The following is a 23,727-nucleotide window of genomic DNA, read 5'->3' as shown; positions in this document are numbered from 1 at the left end:
GGATAAAGAAGATGTGGTATATATATACAATGGAGTATTACTTGGCAATCAAAAAGAATGAAATCTTAGGGCGCCTGGGTGGCTCAGTCGGTTAAGCGTCCGACTTCAGCTCAGGTCACGATCTCGCGGTCCGTGAGTTCGAGCCCCGCGTCGGGCTCTGGGCTGATGGCTCAGAGCCTGGAGCTTGCTTCTGATTCTGTGTCTCCCTCTCTCTCTGCCCCTCCCCCGTTCATGCTCTGTCTCTCTCTGTCTCAAAAATAAATAAACATTAAAAAAAATTTTAAAAAGAATGAAATCTTGCCATTTGCAACCATGTGGGTGGAACTAGAGGGTATTATGCTAAGAGAAATTAGTCAGAGAAAGACAAATATCATGTGATTTCACTCATATGAGGACTTAAACACACAGAACAGATGAACACAAGGGAAGGGAAGCAAAAGTAATATAAAAATAGGATGGGGGACAAACCATAAGAGACTTTTTAAAAAATTTTTTAAACATTTATTTCTTTTTCTTTTTTTAATATATGAAATTTATTGTCAAATTGGTTTCCATACAACACCCAGTGCTCATCCCAAAAGATGCCCTCTTCAATGCCCATCACCTGCCCTCCCCTCCCTCCCACTCCCCCCATCAACCCTCAGTTTGTTTTCAGTTTTTAAGAGTCCATAAGAGACTCTTAAATATGGAGAACAAACAGAGGATTGCTGGAGGAGTTGTTGGAGGGGGGATGGGTGAAATGGGTAAGGGGCATTAAGGAGCCCACCCCTGAAATCATTGTTGTACTATAAGCTAACTAACTTGGATGTAAATTAAATAAATAAAAATATTTTAAAAAGTAATGTTGGGAAATATGGATCACTATATGCAGAAAATACAGCTGTATCCCTAACACCACATAAAAGAGTGAACCCCAAGTGTACTAAGACAGTAATATTAAAGATAAGACTATATAATGATTTATATTATAAAAACAGAAGAAAATCACTGTGACTTAGGAATGGTAAAAAAAAAACTTATTAAACAAATGTCCAAAGAAGAAAATACAGCTTTCTTTCTGGGGTTAAGGTCCTGGAATAGTAGGAGGACCCATGGTTGCCTCATTTTTTGAACACAGCTAGATAAATATCAAATTATTCTGAATACCCAGGAAATTGTTCTGAGGACTGAGTGAACAAATTGCACGAAAGGGGGAGAAAAGAGGCCACATCATGTAAGGTAGGAGATGTGGAGACACGATTTGGGCAAGAAAAGTACTGCTGCTACTGCAGAGGGGAGGGAACCCTGATCAGGGAGAGAGAGAGAGAGAGAGAGAGAGAGAGAGAGAGAGAGAGAGGAGGGAGAAGGGCAGGGTGCAGGGCATTGCACAAGAAAACACTTCCCCAAAGCCACTGACAGGCAAAATGAGATGAGCTGATTATCACAAGTTTTTATAAGGTGCGAAGCTCAAAGTCTAAAGTTGCAGAAGTCCTCATCATCACCAGGGTGGATCCTGGTAGGTGTAGAAGTACTCCTGTGGAGAAGAAAGGCAGAGGCCCAGAAGAGGGAAAGCTTGGTGTGAGGATCCCCCAGATTTTACTGGGAGAGACAGTTACCCTTAATGGAGTACATTTGAGAGGCGGTGCTGCCTTTCAGGAGACAAAAGAGCCTGCAGGTGTGATTGCATTGCTCTTTCACTAAAATGTAAGCAGGGACAGTTGTTGAGGATGGCTTTTTGATGTGCTTTACCATACACTCCAAGCCCCTGTGGCTTTGTGAAACTGCCCTTCTGGAACAAACCAGCACCAGCCCCGTGTGAGACCCTCACCCAGAGGATCAGCAGGGATCCACACTGCACCTGGTACCTAAAATTTAGAGCTTTAAAACCCAGTCCCTGCATGAAATAAAACACAGAGCACTGCACTGCTGGGTGGGCAGATGGCTGAGACATAGACAGGATGAAGGCAGAGATTTGAGGGATGTCTGGGACAATGACGGGAGATAGCTTGCTCTTCTGTGAGGGCTTCTGGAACAGCTTTGGGCATGAATTTCCCTCTCCAGGGAGGATAGAGCTAGCTGACTCAATTTTTGTCCCCACTCATCAGCACAGACAGACTACAATGAGCAGCACAGCACCTGCAGTGGAAGCTTGAGCTGCTTACACAAAGACCAACTGCCTGAAGCCTGCAGGTGCTTCTGTATGAGGGCAAGTGTGCCTGAGAGCCAGAGTGGCAGCAGACCTTTTCCCCAGAAGACCAGCACAAATCCCCATATGCACCAAATCTACCCATTATAGAGTGCTGCAAAGTTTCAGACCTAGTGGAAATTGGAGCTAGCCTCTTTTAACAAGCAGACCAAAACATATCTACTTAAAACTCTCTACACACTGGACAAGATCGAAACACTCACACTTCAGGTAAACTGAAATTCTGCAGATGAATGACCTGAGGGAAAGAGCAGTCAAAATACAATAGCAGAGTGCGCACAGTATACAGCAGAAACATTTCTTGAAATGCCAGTCCTTGGTCACTATATGACCTCTTATTTACAAAACAATTACTCTCAGGAGCAAGAAAGATAACTGGCTTTTCTAAGTTACAGAAGACAGATACCTAGACAAAATGCCAAGACAGAGGAATTCATCTCAAAAGAAAGAACAAGTGAAAGTCATGGCAGCCAAAGATCTAATCGAAACAGATATAAATAATATGGCTGATCCAGAATTTAAAACAATAATCATAAGAATACTGGGCTTGAGAAAAGCATAGAAAGCACCAGGGAGTCCCTTACTGCAGAGATAAAAGACCTACAAACTGGTCAAGCTGAAATATAAACTGCTATAACCAAGATGTGAAATTGATTGGATGTAATGACCATAGGAAGGAAGAAGCAGAGGAATTAATATGTGATATAGAAGATAATTATGGAAAATAATGAAACTGAGAAGAAGAGGAAAAGGAAAATATTGGATTATAAATGTAGACATAAGAAACCCAGGGACTCTACAATGTGTAAGGAGTCAAAGAAGAAGAAGAAGAAGAAGAAGAAGAAGAAGAAGAAGAAGAAAAAGAAGAAGAAGAAGAGAGAAAAGGGGGCAGAAGTTTTATTTGAGCAAATTATAGCTGAAACTTCCCTAATCTAGACAAGGAAACAGACATCCAGATCCAGGAGGCATAGAGAACTTCCAGAAAAATCAACAAAAGCAGCCCAACACCAAGACATATCATACTAAAATTTGCAAAATACAATGATAAGAAAGCAATCCTAAAAGAAACAAGGGAAAAGAAATCCCTATCTTACAAAGATAAATAAGGATAGTAGCAGACTTATCCACAGAAAGTTGGCAGGCCAGAAGGGAGTGGCATGATATAGTCAAAGTGCTGAATGGGAAAAAATATGCAGCCAAGAATACTTTATTCAGCAAGGTTATCATTCAGAATAGAAAGAGAGATAAAGAGTTTCCCAACAAAATCTCAAAGAGTTCATGCCCACTAAACCAGCTCTGCAAGAAATATTAAAGGTGACTCTTTGAGTAATTAAGAAAGACCAAAAACAACAAAGACTGAAAGGAACAGAGAAAATCTCCAGAAAAAACAAGTAATAAAATGGATGAAATTCATATTTATTAATAATCACTCTAAATTTAAATTGACTAAGTCCTCCAATCAAAAGAAATAGGGTGTTCGAATGGGTAAAAACAAAACAAATCAAAACAAAACAAACAAGACCTATCTATATGCTGCCTACAAGAGACTCATTTAAGACCTAGAGACATCTGCAGATGAAAGTGGGGGGAAGGAAAACCATTTATCATGCAAGCCAATGTCAAAAGAAAGCCAGCGTAGCAATATTTATATCAGAAAAACTAGATTTTCAACCAAGACTGTAACAAGAGATGAAGAAGGGTTCTAGGTCCCAATTAAGAAGTCTATCCAGTGAGGACATCTAACAATTTTAAATATTGATGCCTCCAACTTGAGAGCACCCAAGTATACAAAACAATGAATAACAAGCATAAAGGAACTCATTGATAATAATACAATAATGGTAGGGGGTTTTAATACCCTACTTATATCAATGGATATATCATCTATGCAGAAAATCAAGAAGGAAACAATGGCTTTGAATGACATACTGGGCTGGATGGATTTAACAGATATATTCAGAACATTTCATCCTAAAGAAGTAGAGTATACATTCTTTTCAAGTGCAAGTGGGACAATCTCCAGAATAGATCACATACTAGATCACAAATCAGTCTTCAACAAGTACAAAAAGATTGAGATCATAATATGCATAATATCAGACAATACTATGAAACTTGAGGCCAACCACAAGAAAAAATTTGGAAAGACCTCAAATTCATTGAGGTTAAAGGTAATCCTACTAAAGCATTAATGGGTCAGCCAGTACATTAAAGAAGAAATTGGAAAAAAATACATGGAAGCCAATGAAAATGAAAACACAAAGGACTAAATTTGGGGTGCAGCAAAAGCATACATAAGAAGGGATATATAACAAGAACCTCAATATATAAATACATCCAGCAACCATGAAAAATCTCAAATATTCAACCTAAGTTTATACCTAACGGAGCTGGAGAAAGGACAAGAAATAAAGCCTAAAACTATCAGAAGAGGGGAAATAATAAAGATTAGAGTAGAAATATATGATATAGAAAGAAACAAATATTTGAAATTCAATGAATGTGATATACTACACAAAATAAAATAAAAAATAAGAACAATATGATCCTCTCAGTAGATGCGGGAAAAAGTATTTTACCAAGTACAACATCCATTCATGATAAAAACCCACAACAAAGTAGGGATCGAGGGAACATACTCAACATCATAAAGGGCATATATAAAAGACCCAGAGCTAACAACATCCTCAATGGGAAGAAACTGAGAGCTTTACTGCTATGGTCAAGAAGACAGGGATGCCCACTGTCACACTTGTTATGTGCCATAGTACTAGAAGTCCTAGCCTCAGCAATCAGACAGCAGAAAGAAATAAAATATATTCAACTTGCCAAGAGAGTGGTCAAACTTTCACTATTCACCAATGGCATGATACCGTATGTAGAAAACACAAAACTCTTCACCAAAAATTTTCTAGAACTGATACATAAATTCAGGAAAGTCGCAAGATACAAAATCAACATAGAAAAAAGTTTCACTTCTTTACAACAAAAATGAATCAGCAGAAAGAGAAATCAGCATTACACTTACAAAGGCATAAAAACTCATAAGATACCTAGGAATAACCTAACCAAATATCTATATTCTAAAAATTTTAGAACACTTCTGAAAGAAATTTAAGACAACATAAAGAAATGGAAAAATATTCCATGCTCATGGATTGAAAGAACAAATATATTGTTAAAATGTCATTACTACCCAATTTACTTTACTACTTCAATTCCTCTCAAAATAACACCAGCATTTTTCACAGAGCTACAGCAAACTTAAAAACATACAAAAAAATTGTATGGAACCACAAAATTTCCTGAAGAGTCAAAGCAATTTTGAAAAAGAGAAACAAAGCTGGAGACATCACAGTTACAGACATCAAGTTATATTACAAAGCTGTAATGATCAAGGTAGTATGGTACTGGCAGAAGAACACACAGAGAGATCAGTGAAGCAGAATAGAAAACCCAGAAATGGACCCACAACTATATGGTCAATCTTTGACAAAGCAGGAAAGAATATCCAGCGTAAAAAAAAAATACTGACTCTTTATCAAATGGTTTTGGGAAAACTGGAAAGGAACAAGCAGATAAATGAAACTGGACCACTTTCTTATACCATACACAAAAATGAATTCAAAATGCATCAAAGACTTAAATATGAGACAGGACCATCAAAATCCTAGAGGACAACACAGGCAACAACCTCTCTGACCTCAGCAGTAGCAACTTCCTACCACACACATCGGCAGAGGCAAGGAAAACAAAAGCAAACGTGAACTATTGGGACTTCATCAAAATAAAAACTTCTGCCTAGTGAAGGAAACAAACAACAAAACTAAAAGGCAGCCTATGGAATGGGAGAAGATATTTGCAAATGACACATCTGATAAAGTGTTAGTATCCAAAATCTATAAAGAACTTATCAAACTCAACACTTAAAAAAAAACCAAATAATCCAGTGAGGAAAGTAGCAGAAGACAGGAATATATTTTTTTTCCAAAAACATCCAGATGGCTAACAGACACATGAAAAGATACTCAATATTAATCATCATCAGTGAAATACAAATCAAAACCACAGTGAGATACCACCTGACACCTGCTAGATTGGCTAAAATTCACAATGCAGGAAACAATAGATGATGGACAAAGATGCAGAGAAAGAGGAACCCTCTTACACTGTTGGTGGATATGCAAACTGGTGTAGCCACTGTGGAAACAATATGGAGATTCCTGAAAAAGTTAAAAATAGAACTACCTATGACCCAGCAATTGTACTACTAGTATTTACCCAAAGGATACAAAAATAGTGATTCAAAGGGGCACATGCATGCCAATGTTTATACTAGCATTTTCAACAATAGCCAAATTATGGAAAGAGCCAAATGCCCATAGACTGATGAACGGATAAAGAAGATGTGTTTTATACATACAATGGAGTATTACTCAACCATCAAAAAGAATGAAATCTTGCCATTTGCCACAATGTGGTTGGAGCTAGAGTGTATTATGCTAAGTGAAATAAGCCAGTCAGAGAGAGACAAATACCATATGATTTCATTCACACATGGAATTTAGTAAATAAAACAGATGAGCACATGGCGGGGGTGAGAATAGAGGGAAACGAACCACAAGAGACACTTAATGATAGAGAACAAACTGAGGATTTATGGAGGGAGGTGTGTGGGAAATGGGGTAGATGGGTGATGGGCATTAAAAAGGGCACTTGTGGTGATGAACTCTGGCTGCTATTTGTAATTGATAAATCAATAACTTCTACTCCTGAAACCAATATTACTCTATGTTAAAAGATTAGAATTGAAATAAAAAACTTGAAACAAAAAATAAAATACAGGCAAAACTTTAAACTGTAATAAATTCAATTACATCAAAGTTAAGCAGTTTGGGTTTTGCTTCACTAAGAATCATTTGGGCAAAGTTAATAGGTGACAGAATATACATGCTATGTCTACAATGAAAAAATATTTTTTATCTACCATATATTAGAACTACAAATCAAGTGTGGGGCAGCAATCTGAGAATAAAAAGAGTCAAAGAAATAATCTGAAAATTTACAGAAGAAAACCACCCTCCGCCAATACCAAAAAAACCCCAAGTTGGTGGACAATGATATATTACTTTACATCTACTAGACTGACAAAAATTAGAAAATGAGTAAATCTGAACATGGCAAGGAGTGCAGAGAGATGTATATGCATAAGCATTTTACCCCTGGGAGAATAGTTTAAAGCAGCCATTCTTTGGAAAGCAGTATGGCACTACCTGGACAACTAAAATACACCTATAACAGGCAATTCCTCTCCTGAATATTTGTCCCTATGAAAATCTCATACAGGTACATAGTGAACACGAATGAGGATATACATGGCAGTGTTGTTTGGGTTGGGGTTTCCATTGGTGGAAAATGGATAGGTCAGTGCAGGAATGCACACCCAGAAACATAGACAGCATCTATTAGGCACATTGGATCAGATGTAGCATGTAAATGAACATTAAACCACAGCACACAGTGGCAAACAGAAAGAAATGATGCACATGGATAGGAAATAGAAACACATACAACAATACACGTTCCACAAGAACACTTTCCAATGAGGAATGCACTTTAAACCCCAACACCTGCTTTTCTGTGGTGGGGGTAGTAGTAGGAATTGAAACAGCAAATGAGAATAAATGGACAGAGAGGGAGGGCCTTTGGTGAATCAGTGTTATTAATATAGCATGAACTGAAGAAAATAACTCGTATCCCATTACACTAATGCCTGACTATCAAATAGGCCAAGAAAAATAAAGAAAGGAAGGAAAGGAGGGAAGTGGGGGGAGAGAGAGAGACAGAGAGAGAGGGAGGGAGAGAGAAAGAGAGAGGGGGGGATTGGAAAAAGTGTAAAAGGGGGAGTGGCAGAAGAAGCTGAAAACAGATATTTGAATTTTTGAATCTCTGCAGAGATTTTTACATCATATTGTTTGAATCTCTGCAGAACTGTGCCATGATTGAAAACCTGTCAGCCCTCCTGAATCTGTGATTCCTCCTGCAGAAGCAGTATCTTTTATCTGGGGAAGCAAAGGGATGAAAGAAACCTTCCAGAGCCTTATAACAAGTTTTCATGAATTTGAACTCATTGAGTTACCAGCTGAGGTAACATGCAGGCACACGTGGTCGTGGTCTTCCCTGTGCAACACTGGAGGACTAAAACCACCAATATTAAGATAATGAGATGACCAGATAAGTTGCACCCCACCTGCACCTGCTAGCAAGGCTTCTGCACCCAAAAATGATCTTGCTCACCAGCTGCTGCTGCTTAGCATGGGTGATTGGATGGTCTTAGGAAGGAAGGCTAGGATGGGAATTGATGAGGGGCCAGTGGGTTTTCTAATTTCAGAAGTTGATTGGAACCTTTCTGGGACTTACGATTTTTAGTTGGGTAAGTTTTTTTTTTAGAACATTGCCTGGATATATCTGAACCATGACCTTTATAGAGGGTATGTTTTAATCTTATACCTTTAATCTTAATCTTTATATGAATCATGTAAATTAAGTGTAAGAAATCTAAAGCAGGCAATTACACCCAAATATCCTGAGACAAATGTCCTCTTTAATTAGAATTAAGAGAAGTAGTCATCAGAAAAATGTGTCACATCCTACATACAGTGAAAGGCCCAACTTTAGGCATCATCCTTCCCTTCCTGTCTCCATGTGGGTCACAGGGCTTTCCTTAGGGATTTATAATGAACACTATTTCCTTAGGTGGACATCATGTGCACAGTAGGAAACATGGGGAAGCGGGGAAAAATGGAAAGTGACTCCAGTGAAATTCCTTTTTTTTCTTTTTGTTTATATTACCTAAAGTCCTAGGAGTGGGCTTGTGGAAGGAAATCTAGAGGCAGACATAGAAGGTAATTTAAAAGTCCCATATATGAAGCAGAAGAAAGCACAGAAGAGTCAAAGAATCAATTAGTGCGGCAAACGCCCACAGAGTTTCAAATGTAGTATCTCCTTAAAAGGAAAAATAAAGAAAATGTTTGTTTTCTTTTACTCATACTGCATTTTTAATATATTAAAAATTCCATTCTGACCAAATTACCATTATACATGTTATAATAACAAACTCTTATTAAAATACTGATGGCAATTCTATCTGCATTTTGGAGACATTTGTACATCATTGAAAACAAAAATAATTGTTTTACAGGAACCATCTGGTTTCAGCAGATATTAAACTTGATTTATTTTGATGAACATCGAAAAAACACTGGGAATCTGGAGACGGTTTTGCGAGTTCCCTATTTTGAGTATCCCAATCAAAACACGGATTTTGTTAAAAGACCATCTCCTCGTCTCTTCACTACCCACCTCCCATACTATTTGGTTCCAAGTGGCCTGAAGAACAAAAAAGCCAAAGTAAGAAAGAGACTATGGCTGTTGAAAGATAACTGCTCTTTTTCTTTATTTCATTTCCTTTCATTACACTGACACTGCATTCATCAAGCTGAAGCAAATGTGGCATTTGACATGCTTTTATTTTCAATAGCCATTTTGTTCTTATCGTGGAGAATCTGATTTTTATCTTGTACCCTTTTCCTGATCACATATGTAATACAGCCATTAAAAATGAAAGAGTGTATATCTGTGCATTTAATTAACTTTATAATGTAAATTATAATATAATACACATTTTAGATTATATATCCTTTCATTTTTTTTAATTTTTTTTTAACATTTTTATTTATTTTTGAGACAGAGAGAGACAGAGCATGAATGGGGGAGGGGCAGAGAGAGAAGGAGACACAGAATCGGAAGCAGGCTCCAGGCTCTGAGCCATCAGCCCAGAGCCCGAGGCGGGGCTCGAACTCACGGACTCACAGACCGTGAGATCGTGACCTGAGCTGAAGTCGGACGCTTAACCGACTGAGCCACCCAGGCGCCCCTCCTTTCATTTTTTTAATTAGCTTACTTACTAGGTGAGCTTACAATACTAGCAATTCCTTCACTGCTCTCAGTGACCTCACCACTACCTTTTCATACTTCCACCTATTTTGGTTGGGTACCATGGATAGAGGTGTGTCTGGCGGAGTAATTGAGAGCCACAGGCCAATCATGGAGGGAGACGCAAGGTAGAGAAGGGGAAACCCAAAATACAAAGAACACTGAATGTCTACAAGACATAGTTAGGAAACTATAAAGTTAAAAGAAAAAACATACTTCACCCAATTGGAAGGTATTCGGGTAAAAATATGATGTAATGAAAGCAACAGAAATAATGAAGACTTCCTTTCTTTGCAGATTATTTATGTATACAGAAACCCTAAGGACGTTATGTGCTCATATTTTCACTTTTCAAAGAAGATGCCATTACCTGCTACAAGTACCATTGAGGAATTCATGAAACTATTTCTAGAAGGAAAAGGTAAATAAACTTATATAAAGCAAGTAATAAGTTTGCTGTCCTGCAGTGAGGTTTAAGCTTAGTGAATATGACAGAGGGTAAAAAAGAAGCTGAAGTAGAGCTGAATGAGGGTGAGTAATCAATGTATTAAGCCATTGGTAGGGTTGTCCTAGATGACCATGCCCTGCCATTGTTACAAATTATGCTGCCCCTGGCTTCTCTCAGTAGACTGTCAAGATTACAAAGTCGTATCACAAAGGAATATTTACATTTAGCTATGAAAACAGTGGTTCATAAGCACAGGGGTTTCTGTTCTAGCTCAGTGAGAAGAATCTCAGTTCAGATCACAGGTTTGGAGCTTTGCACTGCATATTGCAAATGGCTGCTGCCAGGAGCTTCTATTTGATAAAGTTCTATTCCATATTTCTTTCTTTTTTATTAAATTTTTATATATTTATTTATCTGTAAATGTTTATTTTTGAGAGTGAGAGAGAAAGGAAGTGCACGCTAGTGGGGGAGGGGCAGAGAGAGGGAGACAGAGGATCTGAAGTCTGCTCTGTGCTAACAGCAGAGAGCCCTATGCGGGGCTCCAACTCAAAAACCATGAGATCATGACCTGAACCAAAGTCAGATGCTTAACCAACTGAGCCACTCAGGCGCCACTTTTATTTATTTTTAAAGTAATCTCTACACCCAACATGGGACTCCAACTCACAACCCTGAAATCAAGAGTTGTATACTCTATCCACTAAGCAAGCCAGGACCCCACCCCCGCACTTCCTTTTGTGAGGAGACACCACTGTAGCTGGTTGAGCAGGAGCCAGTCCTCTGAAGTAGAGGTGATGATCTGGAACAGGAGAGCTATGTTTAGTGTCAAATGTACTGTGCAGAGCAGAAGTGACTCCTCAGGGAGCGCACATGTTCCATGTAGCCAGGAAAAAGTTCTATGTGCTTGGGAAGACCAGGAGGAGTGAGAAGGAGAGGATTCTTTCCTCCATTTTCCTCCTTGGTTTTTCTAACCACATGCTATGTTGATTTTGTGTCTATTTTAAGAGACTAATTTCTCCTCAAGTTCATGTAATTGTTTTCTGGTAGAAGCTTGATGGTTCTCCCATAACCAGGTGCTAGGGGAAATCAGGACTCTAGCAGCACACTTCCTTTTCCTTCTTTGTTACTAAAGACTCCTGCATCTCCTAAGACTATAACTCATTTTCAGTGTGTTCAACACATTTACTTAATGACTATCTATTCTTCTAACAGTGCTGGGAAGCCTTTGGTTTGACCACATCAAAGGTTGGCATGAGCACAAAAGCCTCTTCAACATTGAGTTCATGATGTATGAGGAGTTTAAAAAGGTGAGAAAAGTGACATTAGTGACTTCACAGAATCTGTAAGGCAGCCTGGCTGAACGTATTGATTGCTCATGCCCAGAACACCCAAAGGGCGATATCACATTTGAGATCCCAGACGAAGTGGACCAGGAGACATTTTTCCAGTATCACTTCTGTACTTTGTTTGCCAGGTTTTCATTTACAGCTAATACTGGAAGTTTCTTTTCAAAAATCGTCTGTGTGTGAGGAATTATCTGTGTATGTATATGATATGCATACGTTTGATTATTTAGAGTCAGACTATTGGTCTCTCTTTCATGGATTGTGAAATCTATTTTCTGCACTATTCATTCTAATAACATTCTAAATGTTATGTTCATCATTCTTGGGTGCATCTCTTGGGAAACTTCAATCTTGTCTGCATTGTGTATGATTAAAAATTCCCAGAAAAATTAAATGAAAATGCCTCTATATGATTAGACATAATTCAGCACCCAGTACAGTCAACTCTAATTGGCTTAAAATGTAGGAACTTCTGTTGTTTATTGACTGAATCCCAGAGGAAGGCTACCCTTATGCTGAGTGTTACCACTAAGCAATCAAGAATGTCCCAGCATTATCTGTCTTTCTTTTGTATTGTTTTTGGTGTGGCAAGGATGTCTCCCGTCATGGTAGCAAGGCAGTTGTAGTTGTGTCCTCAGATGATAACATGTAAGGCAGAAAGAGAGGGAACTGGGATAAAGGGGCCTTCTTGCCCTGCTTTATTTCTACTTTTTCTCTAGGAGGAAAATCATAGTAACTTCTCTTTGACTTCCTCTTTCTTTTTTAAAAAAATTTATTTTGAGCAAGAGAGTAAGAGAGCATAAACAGTGCAGGGGCATAGAGAGAGGGAGGGAGGGAAAGATAGAGAGAATCCCAAGCAGGCTCAGATCAGTCAGTGTAGAGCCGGAGGCAGGGCTCAATTCCATGACCCATGAGATCATGACTTGAGCTGAAATCAAGAGTCAGGCACATAACCAACTGAGCCACCCAGGAGCCCCTTGACTTCCTCCTTCTGTTTCAATGCCAAAATTGGGTCATATGACCAATGAGAATAATCTCTTGTAGAGACAATAGAATTGCTTTGAGGATCATGGATCAATTAGAATCATTACTGAATCAGGACTGGGCACTAATGCCAGAACATCACCAGGTGAACTCTTAGCAGGGAAGAAGAGAAAGAGCTGAGAGGCAAGTTCTCCTAAGGACATCTTCATCCTGAGTATTTGTCACTAGTCTGTTACACCTGCCCCAGAGCATGATACTAAGCCTAGACTTTCTTGTTGAGTCCATATCACCTACCAAATAGAGATTCAGTGTCTGGCTCGCCTTGAAACCTTCCTCACGATATGATCCCACTATTGCTTCCACCCTCATCTCCCATATTCTCATCCAAAGCCAGTTTCCACTAACTCTACGGAAATTGAACTTCTAACTGTCCTGTGACCTGTTATCTCACAACTTCTACACAACCACAATGTTGCAGATATTCTTTCATTTCTCTAGACTCCATATCTTTAGTTTGTCTACCTAGAAAATTCCCATTTTTGCTTTAATTCCCAGAACAAATTTCTTGTCTTTATTGAAATATTCTGAGTTCTGTTACACAATTAGTCTTTCCCAAAGGTCCTTGTACTGAATTCCTAGGATTCATCCCCAGTTGTGTCTCTGTTCACTCGCACCATCACACAGGGCAGTGTCTGTCATTTAGTAGCTACTCCCCAAATACTTGCCGGTAACACAGATAAAACAAAATATGAGTGTTCTCAAAATGAACCCAAATGTGCTCTCAAACAGTGGACAAGTGATGGATTAATTTATCAAGAGGGAATAAGCAAGTCACATCTCAAGGAACAGCTCCACTTTCTAAGCAACCTAAGCACCTACGATGTTCACTCCCATAATGATATTTATCTATGACACTTGTATAAGTCTTCTTTGTGATAACATGCATAATTTATCATACTGTGATTTATTTCAGGATCTCAGAGGTTCTATGTTAAAAGTCTGCAAATTTCTGGGGAAAGAATTAAGTGATGAGGACATGGATGCTGTGGTGAGCCAGGCCATGTTTGAGAACATGAAGTTAGACCCACGGGCAAATTATGACAATATACTAAAGGACCAATTTGGGATACAAGAAAAAGGTCATTTCCTTCGCAAAGGTGAGGTTGAACAGTGAATGTCTGTATTGTACTGTGTCACAAATGAACCAAGTGTAGCTTCTAAGCTTCCTGGCTCACTTTTCTAACATGGACCCTTATGGCCCAGTTCCTGTCACTAGACAAATGATTTTCCATGATTTCTTCTTGTTGCTCTTCAAGAGACTATATAATGTTGTAAGTGAATGTATCTGATGAATAGCCTAAAATCAAAAGGCCTTCTCCATGGCCCCTGGAAATCTACCAATGCCAGTACAATGTCTGCCACAAAATGGTTGTTCATTTACTGTTAGACTGTTTCCTTCCATTAGCATGGGATTGGCACATGATGATGAGGCAATGCTGGGGCTGTTGGCCAACAATGACTGCCCTTCCATTTCTGTGATTTATCCCTGAGTCTCCCCAGGGCTGAATTAACAACATGCATTCACTGATCTTTTGTTATTGCACAGGACTATCATGTGTCCTCTAGTAAACCTCATAAAAATGTGTAAGTTTCTCTCATTTATTATAATATCTCATACCTCTGATGAGTGAGTTTTTAAGTGAATGACTCCTTCATGTAACTGATAAATTTCACCATGTTTTAATATTTTTGTTACTTGTATAATCATTCTAAGTTATATTTATGATCTTCTATCTTAGTACATGGAACATCTATAATACAGAACTATAGACATAAATTTTGCACTTAATCATAGGGTTCCATGCCTCTTTTTCAAGTAGTAATAAATATTGGCTTTGATTTCTCTCAGTATTTCCGTCACCTGATCTCTTCATATATTTTTACCTGCTCAATTAAAAAATGTGAAGCACTGGTAACTCGGAGCCAACCTAAAGTGGAGACATTCCCTTCCTGTTATGCTCAGAACACGCTGTCTTGTAGTAGACCACATCCCTTCTCAACTGCCATAATCATTGCACTTGAAGTTTGTTTTCCCTTGAAAAAATAAAATTTTCTGTGTTTATACATCTTTAACTTACCTGAAAATGAGAGACTCAAATAGCTAAGAAGACAAGGAGGAGGAGCCAATTTTCCTTGTGGAAGTAAAGCACATTCCCATATGTTTCTTCTGCATAGACATGTACTTTTCTCTTACATTTTATCTAAAGGAACATCATTTGCACTAACTTTACCACTCCTACATGGTTTTCCTTTGTGTTTTCAGTTTTGTTAGTATTTCAGTTTGTTTCAGTCATCTGTTTATTTCAGAGTGCTTTTACAATCAGTGTTGCTTGTCTTGCCTTTCCTTCTATCACCACATTTGTCATCACATCTCTGTGTCTATAACTTTTTAAAATATAATTTATTATCAAGTCAGCTAACATACATTGTATACAGTGTACTTTTTGTTTCGGTGATAGATTCCCGTGATTCTTCGCTTACATACAACACCCAGTGTTCATTCCAACAGGTGAGATGCCCATCACCTATTTTCCCCTCTCCCCTGCGCCCCCCCACCCACCCATCAACCCTCACCTTTGTCTCTGTATTTAAGAGTCTCTTATGGGGGCGCCTGGGTGGCTCAGTCAGTTAAGCGGCCGACTTCGGCTCAGGTCACGATCTCGCGGTCCGTGGGTTCGAGCCCCGCGTCAGGCTCTGGACTGATGGCTCAGAGCCCGGAGCCTGCTTCTGATTCTGTGTCTCCCTCTCTCTCTGCCCCTCCCCCGTTCATGCTCTGTCTCTCTCTGTCTCAAAAATAAATAAAAGTTAAAAAAAAAATTAAAAAAAAAAAGAGTCTCTTATGGGTTTGCCTCCCTCTGTGTTTGAAGTTATTTTTTCCCATTGCCTTCCCCCACGGTCTTCTGTTAAGTTTCTCTCAAGTTCCACATATGAGTGAAAACATATTATATGTCTTTCTCTGACTGACTTATTTCACTTAGCATAATGCCCTCCAGTTCATCCACGTTGTTACAAATGACCAGATTTCATTCTTTCTCATTGCCAAGTAGTATTCCATTGTATATATAAACCACATCTTCTTTATCCATTCATCAGTTGATGGACATTTCGGCTCTTTCCATAATTTGGCTATTGTTGAAAACATTGACTCTTTGAAACAGCATACTTATATCCCTTGGATAAATACCTAGTAGTGCTATTGCTGGGTCATAGGGTAGTTCTATTTTTAATTCTTTGAGGAACCTCAACACTGTTTTCCAGAGCGACTGCACCAGTTTGCATTCCCACCAACAGTGCAAGTGGGTTCCTGTTTCTCCACATCTCCACCAATATATGTTGTTTCCTGAATTAATTTTAGCCACTCTGACTGGTGTGAGGTGGTATCTCAATGTGGTTTGATTTGTATTTCCCTGATGATGAGTGACATGGAGCATCTTTTCATGTGTCTGTTGGCCATCTGGATGTATTTTTTGAATAGACACTGGAAAAGTGTCTATTCACGTCTTCTGCCCATTTCTTCACTGGATTAGTTGTTTTTCAGGTTTTGAGTTTGCTAAGTTCTTTATAGACTTTGGATACTAACCCTTTATTCAGATATGTCATTTGCAAATATCTTCTTCCATTCCGTCAGATGCCTTTTAGTTTTGTTTTGTTGATTGTTTCCTTTGCAGTGCAGAAGCTTTTTATCTTGATGAGGTCCCAATAGTTCATTTTTGCTTTTATTTCTCTTGCCTTTGGAGACGTGTCAAACAAGAAATAGCTGCAGGTGAGGTCAAAGAGGTTGCTGCCTGTTTTCTCCTCTAGGGTTTTGATGGTTTTCCTGTCTCACATTCAGGTCTTTCATCCATTTGGAGTTTATTTTTGTGCATGGTGTAAGAAAGCGGTCCAGTTCATTCTTTGGCATGTTGCTGTCCAGTTCTCCCAGCACCATTTGCTAAAGAGACTATCTTTTTTCCATTGGATACACTTTCCTGCTTTGTTAAGCATTAGTTGGCCATACATTTGTGGGTCCAATTCTGGGTTCTCTATTCTATTCCATTGATCTACGTGTCTGTTTTTGTGCCAGTACCATACTGTCCTATTGATTACAGCTTTGTTGTAGAGTCAGGGGTTTTGATGCTTCTTGCTTTGGTTTTCTTTTTCAACATTGCTTTGGCTATTCTGGGTCTTTTGTGGGTCCATATAAATTTTAGGATTGTTTGTTCTAGATTTCAGAAAAATGCCAGTGCAATTTTGATTGGGATTGCATTGAATGTGTAGATTGTTTTGGGTAGTGTTGACATTTTAACAATATTTGTTTTTCTAATCCATAAGCAAGTCATGTTTTTCCATTTCTTTGTGTCTTCTTCAATTTCTTTCATAAGTTTTCTATAGTTTTCATCATACAGCTCTTTTACATCTTTGGTTAGGTTTACTCCTAGATATTTTATGGTTCTCAGTGCAGTTGTAAATGGGATCAATTTCTTGATTTCTCTTTCTGTTACTTGTTTATTGGTGTATAAAAATGCAACCAATTAATATACATTGATTTTGTATCCTGCGACTTTGCTGAATTCATGTATCAGTTCTAGCAACTTTTTGGTGGAGTCTTTCGTGTTTTCCATGTACAGTATCATATCGTCCGTAAAAAGTGAAAGTTTGACTTCTTCTTTGCCAATTTTGATGCCTTTTATTTCATTTTGTTGTCTGATTGCTGAGGCTAGGACTTCCAACACTATGTTAAACAACAGTGGTGAGAGTGGACAGCCCTGTCATGTTCCTGATCTCAGGGGGAAATTAACTAACTTTGCTAGTTAAGGGTCTGTTCAAATTTTCTATATCTTCCCATTTGAGTATTGGTAGTGTGTGGGTGTCTAGAAAATTGTCCATTTCTTCCAGGTTGTCCAGTTTTTTGGCATATAATTTTTCATAGTATTCTCTAATTGTTTTATTTCTATGGTGTTGGTTGTGATCTCTCTTCTTTCATCCATGATTTTATCTATTTGGGTTCTCTCTCTTTTCTAATTAGAAGTCTGGCTAGGCGGTTATCAATTTTGTTCATTTTTTCAAAAACAAACAGCTCTTAGATTCATTGATCTGTTCTATTCCTTTTTTGGATTCTATACTTTTTATTTCTGCTCTAATCTTTATTATTTCTCTTCTTATGCTGGTTTTGGCGTTTCTTTGCTCTTCTGCTTGTAGTTCCTTTAAGTGTGCAATTAGGTTATGTATTTAGGACCTTTCTTGCTTCTTGAGATAGACCTGGGTTGCAATGTATTTTCCCCTTAGGACTGCCTTTGCTGCATCCCAAAGGGTTTGGACTGTCATGTTTTCATTTTAATTTGCTTCCATATATTTTTTAATTTCTTCTCTAATTGCCTGGTTGATCCATTCATTCTTTAGTAGGATGTTCTTTAACCTCCATGCATTTGGAGGCTTTCTAAATTTTTTTGTGGTTGATTTCAAGTTTAATAGCATTGGGATCTGAAAATATGCATGGTATGATCTCAATTCTTATATATTTATTGAGGGCTCTTTTGTGACCCAGTATGTGATCTATCTTGAAGAACATTCCATGTGCACTCGAAAAGAATGTGTATATTGCTGCTTTTGGATGAAAAGTTCTGAATATATCTGTCAAGTCCATCCAGTCCAGTGTGTCATTCAAGGCAATTGTATCTTTATTGATTTTCTGCCTAGATGATCTGTCTATTGTTGTAAGTGGAGTGTTAAAGTCCTCTGCAATTACTGTATTCTTACCAATAAGATTGCTTTTGTTTGGTGTTAATTAATTTATGTATTTGGGTGTATCAAGTTGGGGGCATAAACATTTACAATTGTTAGCTCTTCTTGATGGATAGACACCATAATTATGATATAATGTCCTTCTTCAACTCACGTTACAACCTTTAGTTTAAAATCTAGTTTGTCTGATGTAAGTATGGCTACTCCATCTTTCTCTGGACTTCCAGTAGCATGATAGATGGTTCTCTAACCCCTCACTTTCAATCTGAAAGTGTCCTCAGTTCTAAAATGAGTCTCTTGTAGGTGACATACAGATGGATCTTGGGTTTTTTGTCCATTCTGATACCTTATGTCTTCTGAGTGGAGCATTTAGTCCATTTTCATTCAGACTTATTATTGAAAGATATGGATTTAGTGTCATTGTGTTGTCGGTAGGTTTCATGCTTGTGGTGATGTCTCTGGTCCTTTGTAGTCTTCACAGCATTTCACTCACAGAGTCCCCCTTAGGATTTCTTGCAGGGCTGGTTTAGTTCATGAGTTCCTTCAGTTTTTGTTTGTATGGGAAAGGCTTTATCGCATAAAAATTCTTGGCTGCATACTTTTTGTATTAAGCACATTGAATATTTCCTGCCACTCCCTTCTGGCCTGCCAAGTTTCAGTGGTTAGGTCTGCTACTATCCTTATGTTTCTACCCTTGTAGGTGAAGGCCCATTTGTCCCTAGCTGCTTTCAGAATTCTCTCTTTATCTTTGTATTTTGCCAGTTTCACTATGATATGCCTTGCAGAAAACCAATTCTTGTTAAATCTGAAGGGAGTTCTGTGCTTCCTGAATTTGGATGTCTGCCTCCTTACCCAAATGAGGGAAGTTCAAAGCTATAATTTGTTCAAGTAAACCTTCTGCCCCTTTCTCTCTCTTTTCCTCTTCCAGAACTCTTATGATATGGATATTATTTTATGTTTCATTGAATCCCTTAGTTCTCTAATTCTCCCTTGTGGTCTAGTATTTTCTTATCTCTCTTTCCCCAGCTTCATTGTTTCCCATAATTTTATCCTCTATTTCACTTAATCTCCCCTCTACTTCCTCCCTCCTTGATTTCACTGCATCTAATTTATTTTGCACTTCATTTACAGCATTTCTTAATTCATCATGACTATTCCTTAGTTCTTTGATCTCTGCAGCAATAGATTCTCTGCTGTCTTTTATGCTTTTTACAAGTCCAGCAATAATCTTATGACTATTATTCTAAATTCTTGCTCAGATATATTGTTTGCATCCATTTAGCAATTCTCTAGTGTCATTTCTTCCTGGAATTTCTTTTGAGGAGAATTCTTCTGTTTTGTCATTTTGGCTAGTTTTCTGTCCCATATGTGTTTTAATAGTATGTCCTGCACTTGTGAGCACTTTTATATTAAAAAGGGGTCATACACTGTCCAGGGCCTCGCCCTTCAGGAGGTTTTTTTGGAGTATGTTTCTTGCTCTCTGTTGTGACTTTGGTTGCTTTATCTCCCTACTTGTAGTGATGTTTTGGACCCTCCACCAGGTGTGCTTTGATGTGTTCATTGAAGTAACTCTGGAAAAAATTTTAAAAAGGGTGGAGGTGGTGGAAGAAACCTTATCCCATACAAAGAGAGAAATGACAGCGGTGGGGAAAAAGGAAAGGAAAAAAAAAATTGACCGGGCAGAGAATCAGAGAAACTATACAGCCTAACCCAGAGAGAGAGACAGAGAGAGAGGAAAATAATGAAGAAGGAGATACAGAAGATGTATAAAAAGAATAGATTAAAAATGTCTGCATGAGGCATCTGGGTGGCTCAGTCAGTTAAGCATCTTACAATGGCTCCGGTCATGATCTCGGGGTTTTTGGTTTCGAGCCCCATGTTGAGCTCTGTGCCGACAGCTCAGAGCCGGGAGCCTGCCTCAGATTCTGTGTCTCCCTCCCTCTTTGCCCCTCCCCTGCTTGTGCTCTGTCTCTTAATAAATAAATGTTAAAAATTTTTAAAAAGAATTTCTGATTAAACAAACCAACAACCAGAATAACCAGAATAGACAAGGGAAGGAATAAGAGAAAGAAAAGGAATAAGAAAACAAATTATACACACACACACACACACACACACACACACATAAAATAAGAATTGACTAAGAACCAATTCAGAAAATGCAAAAACGCTGGACCTATATCTGCCAATGCCTTGGGGCTGGTGGCTGTACTGGTCTGGAGGAGGGGCGGTATGATTCCCTCCGGTGTCAATCTTGCTCCAGTAGATACATAGTTACCAGGTGTAGAGGAGCATGGTTTCCTATAGGCAGGTCCTGCCTCCACTGTGGGCTCCTTGTCCCTTTCCTGCAGCCCCACCTTGTTGGTGATGGGGAGATAAATGGGATACCCCAGCCTCTCCCCACCAGACTGGGAGTCCCAAACCACTCTTTTCAGGCTGTCCTCACAGTGCCCTGCTGGTGCAAGTGGGTCAGTTCGTTCAATGTCTTAAAGGATCCTTCTCTGCACAGCCTGGTTCCGGGGAAGTGCCACTCCGTCAAGCCAGCCAACAAAGGGCTTCTGACTCCTCACATTGCCACATGGGCACAAGCCACTGGTTTGCCCTGCTCCACAGTCTCCTGTGCCTCCCAGGTGCTAGACTGGGATTCATACCCCCATGTCTTAAAGGATCTCACTTCCTGCGTCCCGGTCCCAGGGTAGGGTCACTCTACCAGCCAGCTGACAAAGGGTCTCTGACCAGCAGGCACCTTCAGGCTCTTTTGTCCTTGGAGGCTATATGACTTCTTCCCACAGCACTATAGGGAGAGGATAGCTCTCTCCGACTGCACCTGTCAGCTCGAGAGCTGGGGCTGGCTCCACTTCTCCTCAGGTGCATGAGCAGGACAGCAGGCTCCAGTCCAGACAAAGCTCCGCAACCCTAGAATGAGGTAGAAATTGGTTCTTTTTCCTTTTTTTCCATTCCCCGGTCTGTGGTTTTGGGGTTTTTAAAATATTTTTTTAATGTTTATTTTTGAAGGAGAGAGAGACAGAGTGTGAGTGGAGGAAGGGCGGAGAGAGAGGGAGACACAGAATTAGAAGCAGGCTCCAGGCTCTGAGCTGTCAGCACAGAGACCGACGCGGGGCTCGAATTCACAACAGCGAGATCATGACCTGAGCCGAAGTCAGACGCTTAACCAACTGAGCCACCCAGGGGCCCCCCGGTCTGTGGTTTTTCTCTTGTCCAAATTCATTCCTACACTTCCACAGTTTCTCTTTCTCTTCCTTTTGTCTCTCCACTGAAGGGGATCCCTCCCTCTGTGCCTACGCCCCCCCCCCCATTTTATCTCTCCCAATTTGCAATCACACACCTATGGCCTGCCAAGTTGTCCCCGTGGGCCTATGGAGATGCTTCTGTCACTCTGTAGCCTGGATTCCTGGGATTCCCAGTCTTCTGGCCTCAATACTGCCATGTTTGAGGGAGGAGGGAACTTCGGGTCCCCCTACTTCTCTGCCATCTTGACTCCTCCTGTGTCTATAAGTATAATGTAAAACTGTAATAAACCTTCTGTGGGTACAGATGGAAGAGTTGCAGGTGAGCCATTCAAAACTGTAAGAACTTGGGCTATATTTTAAAAATTCTCTGAGCATCCATGTCCTTATTAGTAAATAGTTGCCCAGGGACATCTGATTTTTGAAACTTTTAAAGGACTCCTGTGAACTCCAATAGCCCATGCTAGCCTGGAACAAAATAGTAAAGTAGCTGCATGAGTTTTCTCCTTTTCTAGGTGGCTGACAGCTAAGGAGTTGGGCTAGTGATCTTAAATCGCATCATATTTACTGTGATGAGTTTGTGTGCCCTCTTGCCATCAGGTGGGAGAGGAAAGGCATGCTCATGTGCAGGAGCAACTGGGGCCTTAGCGGGGAGAAAAATGGAAATGCAAACAATGGTGTTTCTCCCAACACTAGGGCATCATGCCCCCTCACCCCAGAGTCTTCGTTGAAACAATTTGTTTGCTTTTCCTCCAGGTACCATTGGAGACTGGAAAAATTACATGACTGTTGAGCAGAATGAAAGGTTTGACAAAATTTTCCAAAAGAATATGAAAGATTTTCCCTTGAAGTTCATCTGGGATATGAATGAGGACTAGAATTCTAGGTGATGCACAACTATTTTCAGAAATCACCTTCAGAAGGAAATATATTGAATTTTACATTTTCATCTTTGACTGTCATGGGCTTATTACGGAAAACTCTCAATGATTAATAAATATTAATATGTTGTCTTTACATCATTTGCCATCTGTGGCCTGTTTTCCATTTGCTGAATTCCTCAGTTTGTGATCAGGAGAGGATTCCTCTCTTTGTTTTGGTGTATAATTATGGAGTTGATTTTATTCTACATTCAGCAATTCCAAAGCTCTTGAGCAACAAAGGAGGTCTTAATGTATGATTGATTTGAAATCATAAAATAGAAGCCTTGTCACTTATAAAAAAACTATTTATGGTTTTTCTTCATATTTTAGAATTTAATTTTTAGGTGATCAGATGAGTCAACATTTCATTTTATGGTTTCTATGTTTTGTTTCTAACAGAGTGTTCCTGTCACAAGTATTTTCATGTATTCATAAATCCTATCTTTATTTAATCTGAATATTTATCTTGTGTTGTAAGACACCTATTTTTTTTCTAACAGAAAAAACAATTGGCCCCAAATCATTTAATGAATAGCCATCATTTTCCTACTGATTAAAATAGACATTATCTTGTTCTTTTTTTTTTAATTTTTTTTTTAACGTTTATTTATTTTTGAGACAGAGAGAGAGACAGAGCATGAACGGGGGAGGGGCAGAGAGGGAGACACAGAATCGGAAGCAGGCTCCAGGCTCTGAGCCATCAGCCCAGAGCCCGATGCGGGGCTCGAACTCACGGACCGCGAGATCGTGACCTGAGTTGAAGTCGGACGCTTAACCGACTGAGCCACCCAGGCACCCCAGACATTATCTTGTTCTA

The 23,727-nt window shown here is 39.2% G+C and overlaps 1 protein-coding gene across 2 annotated transcripts in view; it reads left to right on the top strand.

The window, feature by feature from the left end:
- The window catches only part of LOC106968336 (amine sulfotransferase-like), a 65,228-nt gene extending 42,224 nt beyond the window's left edge, over nt 1-23,004 (top strand). For both annotated transcript variants that reach the window (XM_027057041.2, XM_027057039.2), the window contains exons 3-7: nt 9,387-9,595; nt 10,478-10,601; nt 11,841-11,935; nt 13,932-14,115; nt 22,744-23,004. In XM_027057041.2, coding sequence (XP_026912842.1) covers nt 9,387-9,595; nt 10,478-10,601; nt 11,841-11,935; nt 13,932-14,115; nt 22,744-22,865 — 734 coding nt within the window. In that variant the 3' untranslated portion in view covers nt 22,866-23,004. The remainder of the gene's footprint in view (nt 1-9,386; nt 9,596-10,477; nt 10,602-11,840; nt 11,936-13,931; nt 14,116-22,743) is intronic.
- Nucleotides 23,005-23,727: the final 723 nt, after the last annotated feature.

The sequence above is a fragment of the Acinonyx jubatus genome, chromosome B2, assembly GCF_027475565.1.
Source record: "Acinonyx jubatus isolate Ajub_Pintada_27869175 chromosome B2, VMU_Ajub_asm_v1.0, whole genome shotgun sequence".
Taxonomy (NCBI): domain Eukaryota; kingdom Metazoa; phylum Chordata; class Mammalia; order Carnivora; family Felidae; genus Acinonyx; species Acinonyx jubatus.
The sequence above is the reverse complement of the archived record's forward strand: the minus strand, read 5'-3'. Positions and strand labels throughout refer to the sequence as shown.